The 15131-nt window shown below is 33.5% G+C and overlaps 1 protein-coding gene across 11 annotated transcripts in view; it reads right to left on the bottom strand.

Annotated features, from left to right (window-relative positions):
- LOC123556604 (uncharacterized) overlaps positions 1 to 15131 on the bottom strand; it is a 169382-nt gene that overhangs the window by 70248 nt on the left and 84003 nt on the right. The window contains exon 1 of one of the 11 annotated variants that reach the window (XM_045347465.2): positions 14073 to 14109. The exons of 6 other annotated variants lie outside the window; for them this stretch is intronic. In XM_045347465.2, the coding sequence (XP_045203400.1) occupies positions 14073 to 14094 (22 nt within the window). In that variant the 5' untranslated portion in view covers positions 14095 to 14109. Of the gene's footprint in view, positions 1 to 6357; positions 6395 to 8440; positions 8770 to 10420; positions 10555 to 11822; positions 11949 to 14072; positions 14110 to 15131 lie in introns of those variants that run through there. 4 more of the 11 variants (XM_045347463.2, XM_045347462.2, XM_045347460.2 and 1 more) reach the window with 4 other exon arrangements.

The following is a 15131-nucleotide window of genomic DNA, read 5'->3' as shown; positions in this document are numbered from 1 at the left end:
CGTGTTTATTCAGATTTATTGGTCAGAAAAAAAGTATTTTATGATTGTTCTTAAGCAAATCATATTTGTATGGTATGAATACATATATCTGTGTCAAGATACACCAAATAAATAAACGATTTTTGTTTGTTTCAAGATGATACCTTTAACTTTTTCACCGAGTGAAATTCAGATGCAATGGATTCCCGAGCGGCGCAGCCACGATCCAAAATGTACAATTGGTGTTTGCGAGTGAAAAATAATTCGATTTTGCATGTAATGCAAAAGAAACAATGTTTTCTTCTTATATCAGTTGAGTTCAAATGCTAAAGGAATCAGAACGGGAACCATCTGGTCTAGTTGCATAATAGCAGACAGATTGTTGAACTGGGATGGCCAAAGAGGTCTAAATTAGGGCTAGTTTTGTTTCGTTGCGGATGTATTTTTGACCATCTGATCAAAATTGATTTGGAAAAATTAGAGAGAAGGTTGCATTTAGTGAATTAAAGCTCAATTTAAGTAAGAGCAGTAATACATGTACCAAATCACAGCGGTATTATTTTGCCACGATTCCTGACCGTTTAGTAACATTTTGGGCGTTTACTTTATGTGTTTGGATTATTTATGAACAAAAGTCGTGGCCTCAACGCGAAACTAGTCTATGTGTATATAGAAATAGAAGCAGATAGACTAGTTTCGCGTTGAGGCCACGAAGTGTCTTTTTCAAAACAAGTTCTATTAGTTCCATACCAGTAGAAGCAGAAGTTGACCGTTATATTTTAGTCATCCAAAGAAAAGAGTAAAATAAGTACTGTCATAATAGTTTCTACGTTGCCTGGTAACTAACAGGTGTTTAAAAAACAACAAAGATAATTTACTCACCATACCAAATTCTCTGTCCCATTGTTACGTTAGCATAGTTTAATTATTAAACGACTTTGTTTACGCAAAACCTTTACAGATTAAGTTTTTCATATTACAATAAATGTTTTGTAATACAGCCTTTGATCCTTTCGATGTAAGAACAAAATATGCAGTAACGTGCGCCCTGTATCTTATGCTTGTTTTTTGTTTTTTTTACAAGTCCGATAAGCTGCATTCATGCATTGTGCTGAGCCCTTGTAACATTCTAACACTTCATTTTAGCACGTTATCTTTACGATTGAATATCCAGATATGTTTGCAAACATTTCATTGCAAATTTCACCTCATTTCGGACACAGAAGCATTATATTATTGCTCTGTAACAACAGTATAACTCTGATAGCTCTATAAAGAGAGATATTAAATATTCATAACTTACAATATAGTCATCCATAAACATTACACTACTGTCTTATTAATCTAATATAGTTGCACACAAAGGCGTGTAAGTCCCCAAACACATGCTCATTTCAGCTTACATGTACCAAGCTTACAAGTATCCCTGATTATTGAATGTCACTTTTGTCCGAAGTTTTCAGAGAACATATTTTCTTTCAAAGCGATTATTATAAAAAGGAACAAAACTTTAGCGGACACCCTTCATCATAAACTCTTTTTATAAAAAGGAAATGTTTATATAAGAATCTGCTTCAACATACGTTTGATAATACAAAGAAAACATACACTATATATATAACACCGATATATTTTTCAGTTATGCACAGAAAACAAAAAAATTAACAAAACGCCTATTTCGCCTGCTGGTTTATTAAATTACACCACTTAGCGTGCTTCTGTATCTGGTCTATAAATTCTTTAGTTCAATCACTTTTACATACACATCAAGCTGTTACAGTTTTGAAACCTGTTACTTTATATTATGCCATGTTATACAGTACTTCGAAGAAATACTCGTCAATACTTTTAGAAATACTAAACATTGAAATTCCTGAGCTAGCTGAGACAAGTGCTGCGTTTTGAAAACGCATTCATGCTTCGGGTATATGACCAAAGATGTGTTTTGACGTTTTGAGTTTACACGTGAAGACCATATGAAGGCCATGATCACCTAAATATAGGTCAGTTTGTAGGTCTTGCCACAAGGTTTGCAGAGTGCGAGTATTCACTAAATTGGGTCATTTAATTGGGCTGAAGGACCAAATATGATGTGTATTAAGGTTTTAAGTTTGAAAGTGAAGGTCATATGGAGGCAAATGTCATTTATATATAGGTGAAGTAATTGACTTTATTCTAAACCAAAATATCTTCCGTATAAAAAATGTTTCTGTGCTTCCAAGAAATCTACCCAAACCTATTATTTTTGATAAATTTTGACGGTAGATAAACGACTGTAAGACATAAAAACCCGTACTGTCCGTCCGTTACATGTACTCGAGGCTACAGATAAACTGCCAGCTACTGTGTTATCCAAATACCCTATAGTTTTTCTATCAAAGAGGCCTCAGTTCATTTAAATCTATGATATCCATACGGTCATGAATTCATTTGACCAAACCAGTGATGAGAATGTTAAATTAACTTTTATGAGGGCAAATCAAACACAATTCTTGTAAAATATGTGTTGTGAACAGACTCTCTCTTTCTCTTCCTTTCGTACAATACACATGGAGAATAACACAAATGCCAGATTTTTCAAGTTAAAAGCATCACCTGACATCGCAAGACACACGGCGGATAAAGACAGGGCATCAGCTAGGAAACAGAAAGCAAAATTCGAATCCTTCACCTTCCTATGTGAAAAACGGACTTAGTGCAAACATCATACGAAACGTCTGAAGCTATCTAAGGAAAATCCACTGGCGCCAGATCAGAAAGAAAATGCCTCTGTACATGTTATACCCTACCCCTAGGTATTCTATAAGAACCATGGTCATGAACGGGAAAATATACTAACCCGATTCAATCGTAAATTTCTCAACTTATACGCGCAGTTCGGTGAATGGGTACCTAGTATATTGAACAAGCGATAATTTATCTTCCATCGTGCACCAGTCACCTTGTCTCAATATTCCATATTGCTGAGATGATCAACATATTTTATGCTTTCTGACGTTACAGAAAAAACTTGCTTGACCTTCCCTAATGAACATCCGGTCTAGAGGTCACGGCAGTGTGCACATGTTTGGCGAAATGTAAACAATCAAAAACAGAATTTAAAAAATACAGTTTTACACTAAAACTGGAAATGATGAAGGAAATTCATCTTGTATATGCTCTTTAATTTGAAATCGTACATTGGTCTGCATCTGTTCTGTTTATTTTATTCATTTTGCACATTTATGCTGCATTTTTACATTTTAGCGAACACGTGTAGTAAAATGACGATTGACATACATTTTCACAACAGCCAATCAGAATGGTTTTGTAATCTAGAACGGAACTTCACCAGGGAAGTTAAAGCAAGTTTTTCTAAGATAAGATGTATTGAAGAAATGTGACTGGTACACAATGGAAGATTAATTACCACTTGTTTGTTATCCATAGTACACATTTACCGAACTGCATGTTTTAGGTATGAAATGCGCGATTGAAACGGGTTAGTATATTTTCCCGTTCATGACCATGGCTTTTATAGCATACCTAGGGGTAGGGTATAACATGTACAGAGGCATTTTCTTTCTGGTCTGGCGCCAGTTGGAAAATCCTCAATCTCAAGTGACAAAGCTCTCATATTAAAATATCATATACACAACGGTCAACTAGAGCTTGATTGTCAAGAAAAAGGTGTGTCTCCCACCACTTAACACGCAACCTTCGAAAATGCGACACATTTAGAGCTATAACATCAGTGCACATCACTGATCCACTGAACCATACTATTTCAATGATTAACACAATATCACTCTTGTAAAATTTGGTGGAATTCCAAGCATTGGTATAGGAGAAGTAGCACAGACATCATAGAATTTGACAAATCAAGGTCATCACTTATTATTAATTATTAAATAGCAACGTGGCAATGATATATAGAATCAGGCTTGGCATTGTTCACTCCTGAATAATTTAGTTGAAATCCGCGCAATAAGAGAAATTCTAATATGCTTTTCTCTGTTAAAACACTCTTACGCTAGAATGACGTCACGTTAACGTGCGGTGACGTCAATGTTTTTGTTGCGACCAAGAAAGAGCGCTACTATATTTTATCTACTGTTTTAGATTAAAGGCTTATTAGAATCGAAATAATTTGTAGCAAAACCTTGTTTTAACATTTATATACTCGGGCGCTAATACGTGGTACAAATAATTTCACTCGGGCTGCGCCCACATGGAATTATGGAGCCCGACGTATAGCCGCCCATCTTGCATCAATAATGTTAAAACACTCTTTTGCTATAAATTACTTCTTTAATGCCGCAACTATGCTACCGCTGAAATTTACCGAACAGGAAAATGTCGGCAAAATGCAGATTTAGACTTTCCAAAGATAACATACATTGTGCGCCTTGTGGTGTCGGAGGAATTGTGCGGACAAACTAAGTGACAGACAGACTGACAGACAGACAAATAATATGTAATTGAATATGTAATTGAACCACATGTGTTATTCTATTGTCCTCTACATGAGTATTACTTTATCAATTAAATAAGTTTGTTGAGAACGAAGTAACAACTGTTACATGTTAAGTAATTAATTTCCAACGCTCACTCTCTCCCTCTCCAGCTTATATTGATATTTATACAACCACACTAGAGCACATATGTCGTCTATAACTCCCGTTTTATATAAACTGTCACAAAACACGTGAGGTTGTTAATATATGTTCTGTGACTGTGTTTATTTATAGTTATACATGATATGGTCAGTTTAAAACACATGCTATTCTGACAGTTTCGTTGATTGGTCAACAGCGCTATGTAAAGTGCCTTTGAACGTGTTTATCATGAACAGGGCGCTTTATAAATCTGGTATAATATGTTACCGTATACATGTATGGATAAACATAGTATAATATGTATCCTACCACTAAAAAGATGATTGTTTTAAATGACCGTTTTGAAAGAACGGAAGTATTTTGTGATGGCTTATTATCTGTTTGATATAATTCGTGTCCGGAGCGATGAGACGATGTACAGAGCTATTGAACCGGCTCTCTTGGACAAAGGTCAAGGTGTCAAATTGAGGTTAAGGTCAAATCTGCCCGTCATATTTCGTCATACAGCATTTAAATACAAACAAATACTGTATCTATGCTGAAGCTAAATATAAACTAAACTGAGCAAATGAATGTCAAAAAACATGTACATTGGCTGCGTTTTCATTTTGCGATAGTTTTACATTCAATGCGTGTTAACGGAGACATGTTAACTTGGAGAGTTCAAGATGAAACATGTTAGAGTTATTCTAAAAGAATATTGTAAGGACGTACAGCATGTAAATTCAAAATTGAATATAGCGGTTTCTAAAAGTACAAATTAAACAAGTTTCACAAGAGACCAATGAATGTCAGTATAACTGTCAAGGGGGTTGGGGACTCAGTGACCGAGCGGATAAATTCGCTGACTTTGAATCACCGGCAGGAAAGTCGCCATAAGACCTCAAGGGTCCAATAAATCAGAGAGCACTAAAGACACAATAGACGCGTGTCATATGTGTTCCAGCAAATTGACTTTGTATATACAATAAAGTCATATGTAATAACTGTATAGCATATGATAGGATAAATATAGCAGTATATGTCCAAATCAATATCTGTATTTGGACAACATAAATGTTTACAGTCTTATCTTTTGAATAATGAACTATCGAGAATCATATCTGAGAAAAAAAGGTATGTTCTGTAGTTATCTTATTACCAGAATAAACTGAAAAGGTTTCATTAAACTGAATGACAGGTTCATTCGCTTGAAACATTCAATATGTTTTATAGAACCAGTGAACTGTTATTGTTGATAAATTTGAAGGCAGTTTAAAGATGATCGCGGAACTTGCTGACCAAGTCCCGATGTAATTCAATAGATTGGAATAAATGAAATGTTATTGTGCAAATTAGTCGCATAGTGTCCAGCTTACTGTATTTTGTTTCCACTACATGCATACAGGCAAAATTAATCAACTTCTATGGATGCATATCAGTTATTTGAATAGGCTTAAGTAGACAGTCCCACAAGAATTTTGTGTAAAAAATAGCCTTTTGTATGTTTCCCACAACACATAAATAGGTAATTTTGTTTTTGCATCTGGTCATGTTGTATGAAATTATTTCGAAGTAACCCAGCGGTTATGATGACATATACATTTACAGTAACGTGACCAAACGTCTACAGGCGACGTATCAAAATAGTATGTACACTCCTAGCAAAGGGTAAACCAAGAAATTGTTCAAGGCTTTAGTAGGAATAATTGTTCTTCTTTTAATTTTGCATACGGAAATAAATTGCAACTATTTATACAAATAATTAACAAATTGAGAAACTATAATATGATATTCTTACCGTACCAAATTCTCTCTCCCATTACGATGCTTATAGAAAATATTCTCTTGCTACACGTAAGGATTTCATATCATATTTGGATAGTTGCACCGCATTATTTGTCAATTAATTTTGTATTGAAGTCAGCACTGATAGTTTAAACATTTTTTATCCTTCAGCATTTTCCAGATTATTTTACAAACAGAAAATTTTAATCGTTCCGGCACTTGAACAACATACACGTGTTGGATATATACATGCTGTTCATTCATGTTTCACACATCATTTCAAATGTCCAGTATTTTTCGTGCCCCGTTGATTATATCGAGATCTGCCTCACAATTACATACAGCTTCAGTCACTACTCACATTACTTTCATTGACCATATTAGTTAAAAATCTTACAAAGAACAAACTGACCAATCATATTATCCAAATTACATCTTAACAGGAAAATATCATTTGTATATCTTATAATTACGTAACCAGAACAAAGCTTTGATGGCACTGCTGTGGGAAATGTTACCCTGTTTGTTATGTATCCATACAAGGCTTAACTAATCTTAAGGTATTAGTTCCAGGGCAAGTGCTGAGACGTGATAATTGTTTAGATGTCAGTTATTATTAAAATGTCACACCAATCGCAGACTTATGTAATCAAATGTTATTGTTGCGCAATTTCCTGACGAATTAAGTAATACTGCACTAGTGATGTTAAAATATAACACGAGCGTTATTGGTAGAAAAGGCAATATCATTATAGAAATGTTCAGATTTATAAACAAATTCAGACACTGAAACACAAGGAGGATACAGTATACCGAAAACACTATGTTCATATTCCGTTATCACAATCGTTTTACATCAAATTTTAACGAACATACACCTTCCACTTGCTGATTTTATCATTTTGCACGCGTCTGGTTGCTTATTTATTCAATAATGATGCAGGCCACTGTTTCTTTATTCAATCAATTTTCAAATATCTGAAATATGTACACTGTATATACCCTAATGCTTCAGTGAACTTTGTATATTTTGAATTATTTAATTTTGCTTACGCTTAATTAAACTTAACCCTTAGCCTGCTGGCGGCGATTGGTTTTGCCTTTGCGACCAGTGCAGACCAAGATCAGCCTGCACATCCGTGCAGTCTGATCATGGTCTGCACTGTTCGCTATTCAGTCAGTAAATTTTCAGTGAACACCCCTTCGAATGATAAATGGTATTGCCCAAATTGAATGATGGACCAGTCCATTTTAGATATTTAGCAGGCTAAGGGTTAAGCATGTACATGTACCAGCATACTATTACATAAACGTTTTATTTTCAACTATACAATTAGGGTTTAATGACGATTTTCATAACGTTAATTATCCGTTTACAGACTTATAATTGATACCAAACTCGTCCTCCGTTTTAGCGAAAACTTTTGTATACTGTAATGACTTACCTAGCCAAATTTTCTGTCCCTTTTTACACGCACAATCGATACAAAAAATAAATACTGAATATGTTTCTTACTGACGAAGTCTTATATCAATGATTTTATTCCATATTTGGGCATCTAAGCATTCACGAACTTATTAACAATAAACCTAATTATTCAACACACTTTCGTAATACACTAGCAATATATCGCAGTGATTTTGTCATTATTGTGCTTTGTCGTACAGCAGTATTCGACAGAGAACGAAATAGCAACTGTTGCATATCTGATATCAATTGCCTTCAGTACCCTATGCTATCAAACAGACGTGTACCTCAAGGACCTTTGATTGTTTGTATAAACTAAGTTTTAACAAACATGTATGTTAATTAAGTTGAAATATTTGGTGTTGTCTGTAGGTGTGATTATTTTATTGCAGCTAGACAAAATCCAGTCTGCATCAGAAAATTTAGGAAAGAGATAGGATAGAAAATACAAGAAGTAAGTGATTCTCACTGATGGCTCTATGTTTCTCCTTTTGTTTCGAGTTTTATTGTATAATTATGAATACTTCAATGCATCTTGTTTTAAAATGATTATATTTTTAGCAATATATACGAGAAGTCCATGAAGCGTACAGATTAATCTCGAACTACAAATAGATTTATTACCTACCGTCTGGGATTTCAAAACCCATTGTGTTCGTACATTACTTTCTCACTATCTAGATGTTATCTCCTGTTTGTTACTTTTAGATAACACAAGATCACTAATACATCCAACGTAATAACACCTAAATAAATTTTGATAAAATTGTTTGGGTGTTCGTCACTTCTTGTAAAAGTTCTGTCAGAAAGCAGTCGACATAGACAATTTTAAACTGTAAACGTAATAGAATTGGCCTTATTTTCCTATATATAAATCGTTATTTTTTTGTAAATATCCACTGGCACATAATTATGTTCCTCAAGCAATAACTTCGTTAAGGAAGTCGTTTGAAAATTTAAACACAATACTTTTTCAAAATGGAAACATTTATAGTTATCAAATATTGCATGTTAAATCTTGATAAGATATCGACACACCATTTTAGTTCAACAGGATATTTATCTTCGTTAAATCTAGATAAACAAAATGTGATATGAGCCGTGCCATGAGAAAACCAACATAGTGGGTTTGCGACCAGCATGGATCCAGACTAGCCTGCGCATCCGCGCAGTCTGGTCAGGCTCCATGCTGTTCGCTTTTAAAGCCTATTGGAATTGGAGAAACTGTTAGCGAACAGCATGGAGCCTGACCAGACTGCGCGGATGCGCAGGCTGGTCTGGATCCATGCTGGTCGCAAACCCACTATGTTGGTTTTCTCATGGCACGGCTCATATATTTTTCAACAAATGAACGCAAAATCTTTGTGAAACTGTTTACAATATTGATATGGAGCGAAAGTGTACACATGTCCGAAGTTCCGGAAATTAAATTATATTTAAATGAATTTATCTATGTCAAACGAGGCACTTCTTAAATATCTAAATCATAAAAACGAACCACACTTTTCTGCTTTCTGTTTTACGGCGCAGCAACACAATACAGAATATACTGCGCCAAACGTAACATTACGGATTAACATTGAAATAGCAATGTGAGTTATGGAATTGATACTGCTCACACAGTACAGATTATAACAATTATGACAACAAATAGAGCCCAATTTTTCAGTTTAACGACTCATTAACACCGAAATGAAAATATGAGATATGGAATTAAAACTTTACAAAAACGATGTTTTTTACTTTTTTACATGACTACGAAAAAGTACATGTACAATCAATATCAGATTTACCATCCAATTGCGGTAAGTACATATCTATTCGAAGAAGTTGCATACTATAACTGGATACAGCAGACCCACTTTTTATCACTCCATCGTGTTGCAGGCAATACTAATACTTTTAATATAACGTCCCTTTTCTAGTGAAAGCCCATTAAATTTCAACATCACACGTGTCGATTTGCATTTTTTTTCTATCTCTTATTTGCATGTAGTTGAAAATATAAGGTACTCATAATTTATCAATATATATGTAATTAATCTAATAAATCTGAAGCATTCTATATGAGTTGTTATTCCACTGCATGCAATAACATGATGATAATCTAAATGTCAAGCTAGTCTAAATCTCATATTAGTACTTTAGTCCTGTTTTCTGATAAATTACTTCATGCCGAGACACAGCCACTACGTTAGTGGTCGCAGACAATATCATATTATATCATATTTAATACATATTGTTCATACCACTTACATAGATAAATAACATTCACGGATACATATTAAAGGAAGAATCAACACATATAAAACACCAAAACATAAGTATATTACTCACTGTTTTTATACAGCAGTTTAAATGTTTTCTAGTATTCATTCAGATGTGTTATGGAACATGGTTACTTTACTCAATGTCTCAGCGAACCATTTAATTTATAAATGTTTTTACATATTTTTTTCTTTAATTACTTCATACCTATTTGATGATTTAGAATAAAAATACACGGAACAAGCTTTACTTGAATGTCTGCAAACATTTCATGCTTTGGAAAAGTCAAGAAATTGGTACTCCATTTTCAAAGACAGTCAAAATGAATAAATTTACTTACCAAGCCAAATTTTCTGTCCCATTTCACATGCTCATTTGATACCATATTAATTATTCAACATGTTTTCCTCTCAGAAATTCTTATACATGAACTTGTTATATTACCACAAATCCAAAGAAAATGTTTTATTACACAAGGATTGTTTCGTAGAGAGAGAACATAACAACTGTTACATGCTACGAAATGTAAATCTTGTATCAATTTCTCTCTGTACGTTTTGCAAACATTTATAGATATGTAATCAAGTAGATTATCAAACATATGAGTAAATTTCTTCGCCTGCATAATCAATTTTGTATTAAGAAGTATGATTACGTGTATTTACATTCTGAAGACTGATACATGTATTCATAAACTGACATATAGAAAAAGGTTCCAAAGATGGCAAAAGGAACGACACCTTTAAAATGGCATTTTCTGAGATGTCTGCTACAATTGTTCCATAAATATTACTTAATTTCCGGGGTTTTTTTGTGTTTTTTTTTTATTCGATTATTTTCTTACAAAAGACATAGAAGCTGTAAAACACTAAGACAAATTGTCGTCTGCAAATGTGATTACTGTCATTGCAGCTAGACAATATCTAATCAAACATTCTAACAGTACATCAGTTATTTTTGGCAACAGATACCATGCAAAATATATTAAGTAGGTGGTTCAAGGTTCATGTTTTATCAACTAGTTGTTGTAATTATATGAAGAACATAAGGATTACGAGAAGTAAAATTGACATTTTGATTTAAAACATATAAAAAACATTTCATTTAGAAAAGCATTTGGCCGTATTGAACCTCTCTCAAATGGAAAACTAAAACAATTATACATGTTAAGATTCATTCGCATTGTAAAAGATTCCAAATTAACATAATAAATAAAAAATTATAATAGCTAACAGGAGGTTATTGTATATATGAGTCTCATAGAAGGAAACTTGTGCAACTGCACTCCGAGGTCTTTGTAGCATACTTGTCTCAAACTACTGACTTACTGACTTAAAATTTACTGGTTTAAAGTTTTGTGCGGCCTATGAATCACCTTCCCGAAAAACTTTTTAACGAATTGAACTTCTCGTGAAGGTAATGGAGTGTTATATGGATAAAATGTTTTTCTGGAAAGCCAACGAGGGGATCGTGTATTTGCTTGTCAGGATTGAAGATAATACAAATATTGATTTACTTTTGTATATACGACGACCGTTCATTTAAATCCAGAATAAATTTCCCCTAAAATAAATGTTTCGGGAAGATGACTTGGAACCTCCAACAAAGACACTCTCTCAGCAGTTTCGAAGTATTCATAAGCAGATTAAATTTTAAAATTATAACTCTTTTCAGGTGAATTTTTCCTAATCCAAACTGATTTATTAACCACTCTCAGATAATCACAAAGATAAATTACTTACCATACCAAATTCTTTGGCCCATACTGTTAATGTCATAATATTCATAGTTCCCGTTCACAATTAACTGATCTCCTGTTAACGCAGCATCGCAATATCACTTATATCGCACATGTAATGTTTTGTTAATCAGTAAATTGAAACATTGGTTTATTGGTTTACAATATCACCTTTCCAGCGAACAATAGTTGGGCTGTTCCGGTTTTTTAAAAACCGGTGACAAACGCATCAATAAATATTACATTTTCAGCTTGAATTCACGGCATGAAAACAAAAACATGTGAAACTTAATGTTGGATGATCCCAACTTCTTTTTATGTTAATCCTTAGCTCTGAAGTATTTCTCCAATGGCATATGTATTCCTCAGGAAACCATTTCGTTCATAAAGTTATTTGACACATTTAACTCAAATGAAGTTTAGAAATTTTGCTTTTTACATTCATTGTAATCTTTATTACACGGACTGTTTGATAAGGTATCTTCTCAAACATTTCAATACGAAGAGTTACTTATCTATCTTAAATCTAGATAAACAGAATATGAAATGTTCTTTCTCTTAAGAAATGAATGCATTTGTTGGCAGTAAAATCATTGCAAGATATGCACTATTGATCCGGAGCAAAAGTGTTAAGATGTCAAGAAAGAAGTTATCTTGACTACCAAACGTATACTTGTACAAACTACACTGCATGTAACACGTTTTAATATAACCGCGTTCTTTTTTGCAGAATAATAGAACTATAATATTAAATACTAGTAAATAAAATCTATAAGAAGACCCTTTCAAGCAATGCAACCAAGCAAAGTAATAGCAGACTCGGTTTGATAGACTGATCATTTTAACATAACAAAACAGACAGTGCTTTTAAATATATTATATTAGTTGATTCAAAGACAATTCTACAGTTAACGTGCTATGAATGAAAGTAAATAATATTCATAGAGAAATCGTCAAGTATAGATTATACTACAATACAAAGATAACATGTATCCATTATTTGCCCGATATTGTTTGATTTGATTACTTGTAAACTGGTTACAATAAAATGGAGTAACTTGATGAAATATCAAATCAAAGTCTGGGCATCATCTTTTGTTCGTATATTTACAGACAAACAGAAATGTTATTATCGTTAAAGAAAAGGAAATAACTTCTTTACATAAACATTTAACGAGACGATTTATTTAAGGAATTATTATACTTATAGTTCGAGTATTTTTATTACAGAGACATTGCTTAAAGACAATTTTCTTAAATACTGGAATTGTAATTAGTTTTTTGCAGCCGGACAAAACCCAATAAATATTATTTTTGTCTGCAAGGTCATTGGATCTATTATCTGGAGAAACATAAATTATATACTAGTAAGATATAAAAGTGGATGGTCGTTCTAACGTCCGTCCATTTATTTCGCCTGTTGAGAACAAGAAGGTAGCTAACTTCCAACTGGCAGCATATGACGTATATAATCAATATAAGTTCCATTTTCATGTATGAACAATAATGATGCGAGTTTTAGCTTGCGGCGACACAAGGGCGTTCAATACTGGCCATTATTTGATAAATTATATGAATGAAAGGTATATCTTTCCTTTAAGTGGTTGCACTTAACGTTTTTGTTTCATCTGTCACAAAGCAAAACCATTTAAAACAAGTGTCTGTACTAAAGGTGTTTGTTCAATTTTTCCACTTGGTATGTTGACTGCTCTATACAACTATTATATCGTTGTTACATTCTCTTAACGAAAAACACATTTGAGCCGTGCCATGGGAAAACCAACATAGTGGGTATGCGACCAGCATGGATCCAGACCAGCCTGCGCATCCGCGCAGTCTGGTCAGGATCCATGCTGTTCGCTAATAGTTTCTCCAATTCCAATAGGCTTTAAAAGCGAACAGCATGGAGCCTGACCAGACTGCGCGGATGCGCAGGCTGGTCTGGATCCATGCTGGTCGCATACCCACTATGTTGGGTTTCTCATGGCACGGCTCATTTTAAACTAATTGAACTTCTTGTGAAAGAAATGTTGTGTTACAATAATTCAAATTATTCTTCATTTGTCTACTTATTAGTGATTGTGTGTTTTGATAAAAGTTGTCATTGCTGAAAGATACACTTACTCAGCCGTAAGAAACTATTTATAAAGCAAAGTCAATTTTTTACATGAAATCTTTACACAGTGATAAACTGTGAAGCCAACTGGAAAAAAGTCAAAACTAAGAAAATCAAATCACAAAAACGAATACATACCATACCAAATTCTTTGACCCATAGTGTTGGTGAGATTATATTCATATTTCAACTTCTTAATTAATTAAATGTTATCTCCTTTTCGCTATGGATCACTGCATATCATTAAAAGACATCTCCAAATCGATAAAGCGTAAGTTAATGATTAACATCATCAACAACCTAAAATCAACAGTCAAAACAGCGATCAGAACTGAACAACAGTACTGTTTTTACTTCCAAGTTGGAACATTGCACCAGTCCACTTATAGGTCATTATTCCGTTACTGTACGATTACATATCCAATATATCTATTGATACGTATGTTCTTCGAGCATTTTTTTTTTTAAAAATAATGGTATTTCAAATTACAACTCAAAACATTTTAAAATCTTTGTAACCTTTTCATTAATCAAATATTGCGTGTCGAAATTAGGTAAACTGCTTGATAAGGTATCGACACAACGTTTCAATACAAAGAGTTTAATCTAGTTAAATAACATGTTATATTTGCTTTATCTATATCGAACAAGTACAAAACCGTCGGCTGTAAAACATATGCAAGATAAAGGAATGCACAATATTAACCTGGAGAAAAGTATTCCCAAGCCGGAAACTAACATGTTTATTACTCTACAAATATGTAGGAATTAATTCATCTAAGCCAAATAATTTGCTTTCTTCTTAAATGACATATTTTTAATTCCAAAGTCAAAGACTTATTGGGGCAGATGACATGTTAAAGTGACTTAGGACCAGGACTAGAATTGAAAGCTAGATTGTCACCCTGAGAATGGAAACAACCTTCCAATCATATGATTATCTGATGCTCATGATAGTATGACGTTTTCAAATTCAACCAAGAGAACATAAGAAAATTTATTTACAAAATAACTTAGTAGTTTACATCAAGTAGCAGTACAGAGGCATATTGTAACACAAATTCGAAAAGAAGTGCGAAAACGTTTGCTACTGACCCGACAGTGTATTCATATTAAAACTATATTTCTATTATATCACATACTGCAAACAACGCAAAACACGAGACGGTTTTCTTCAATGGACGACAATGAAACCAC

Source organism: Mercenaria mercenaria, chromosome 5, assembly GCF_021730395.1.
Source record: "Mercenaria mercenaria strain notata chromosome 5, MADL_Memer_1, whole genome shotgun sequence".
Lineage (NCBI taxonomy): Eukaryota > Metazoa > Mollusca > Bivalvia > Venerida > Veneridae > Mercenaria > Mercenaria mercenaria.
Note: the sequence above shows the minus strand (reverse complement) of the source record. Positions and strands in the feature narration are given on the sequence as shown.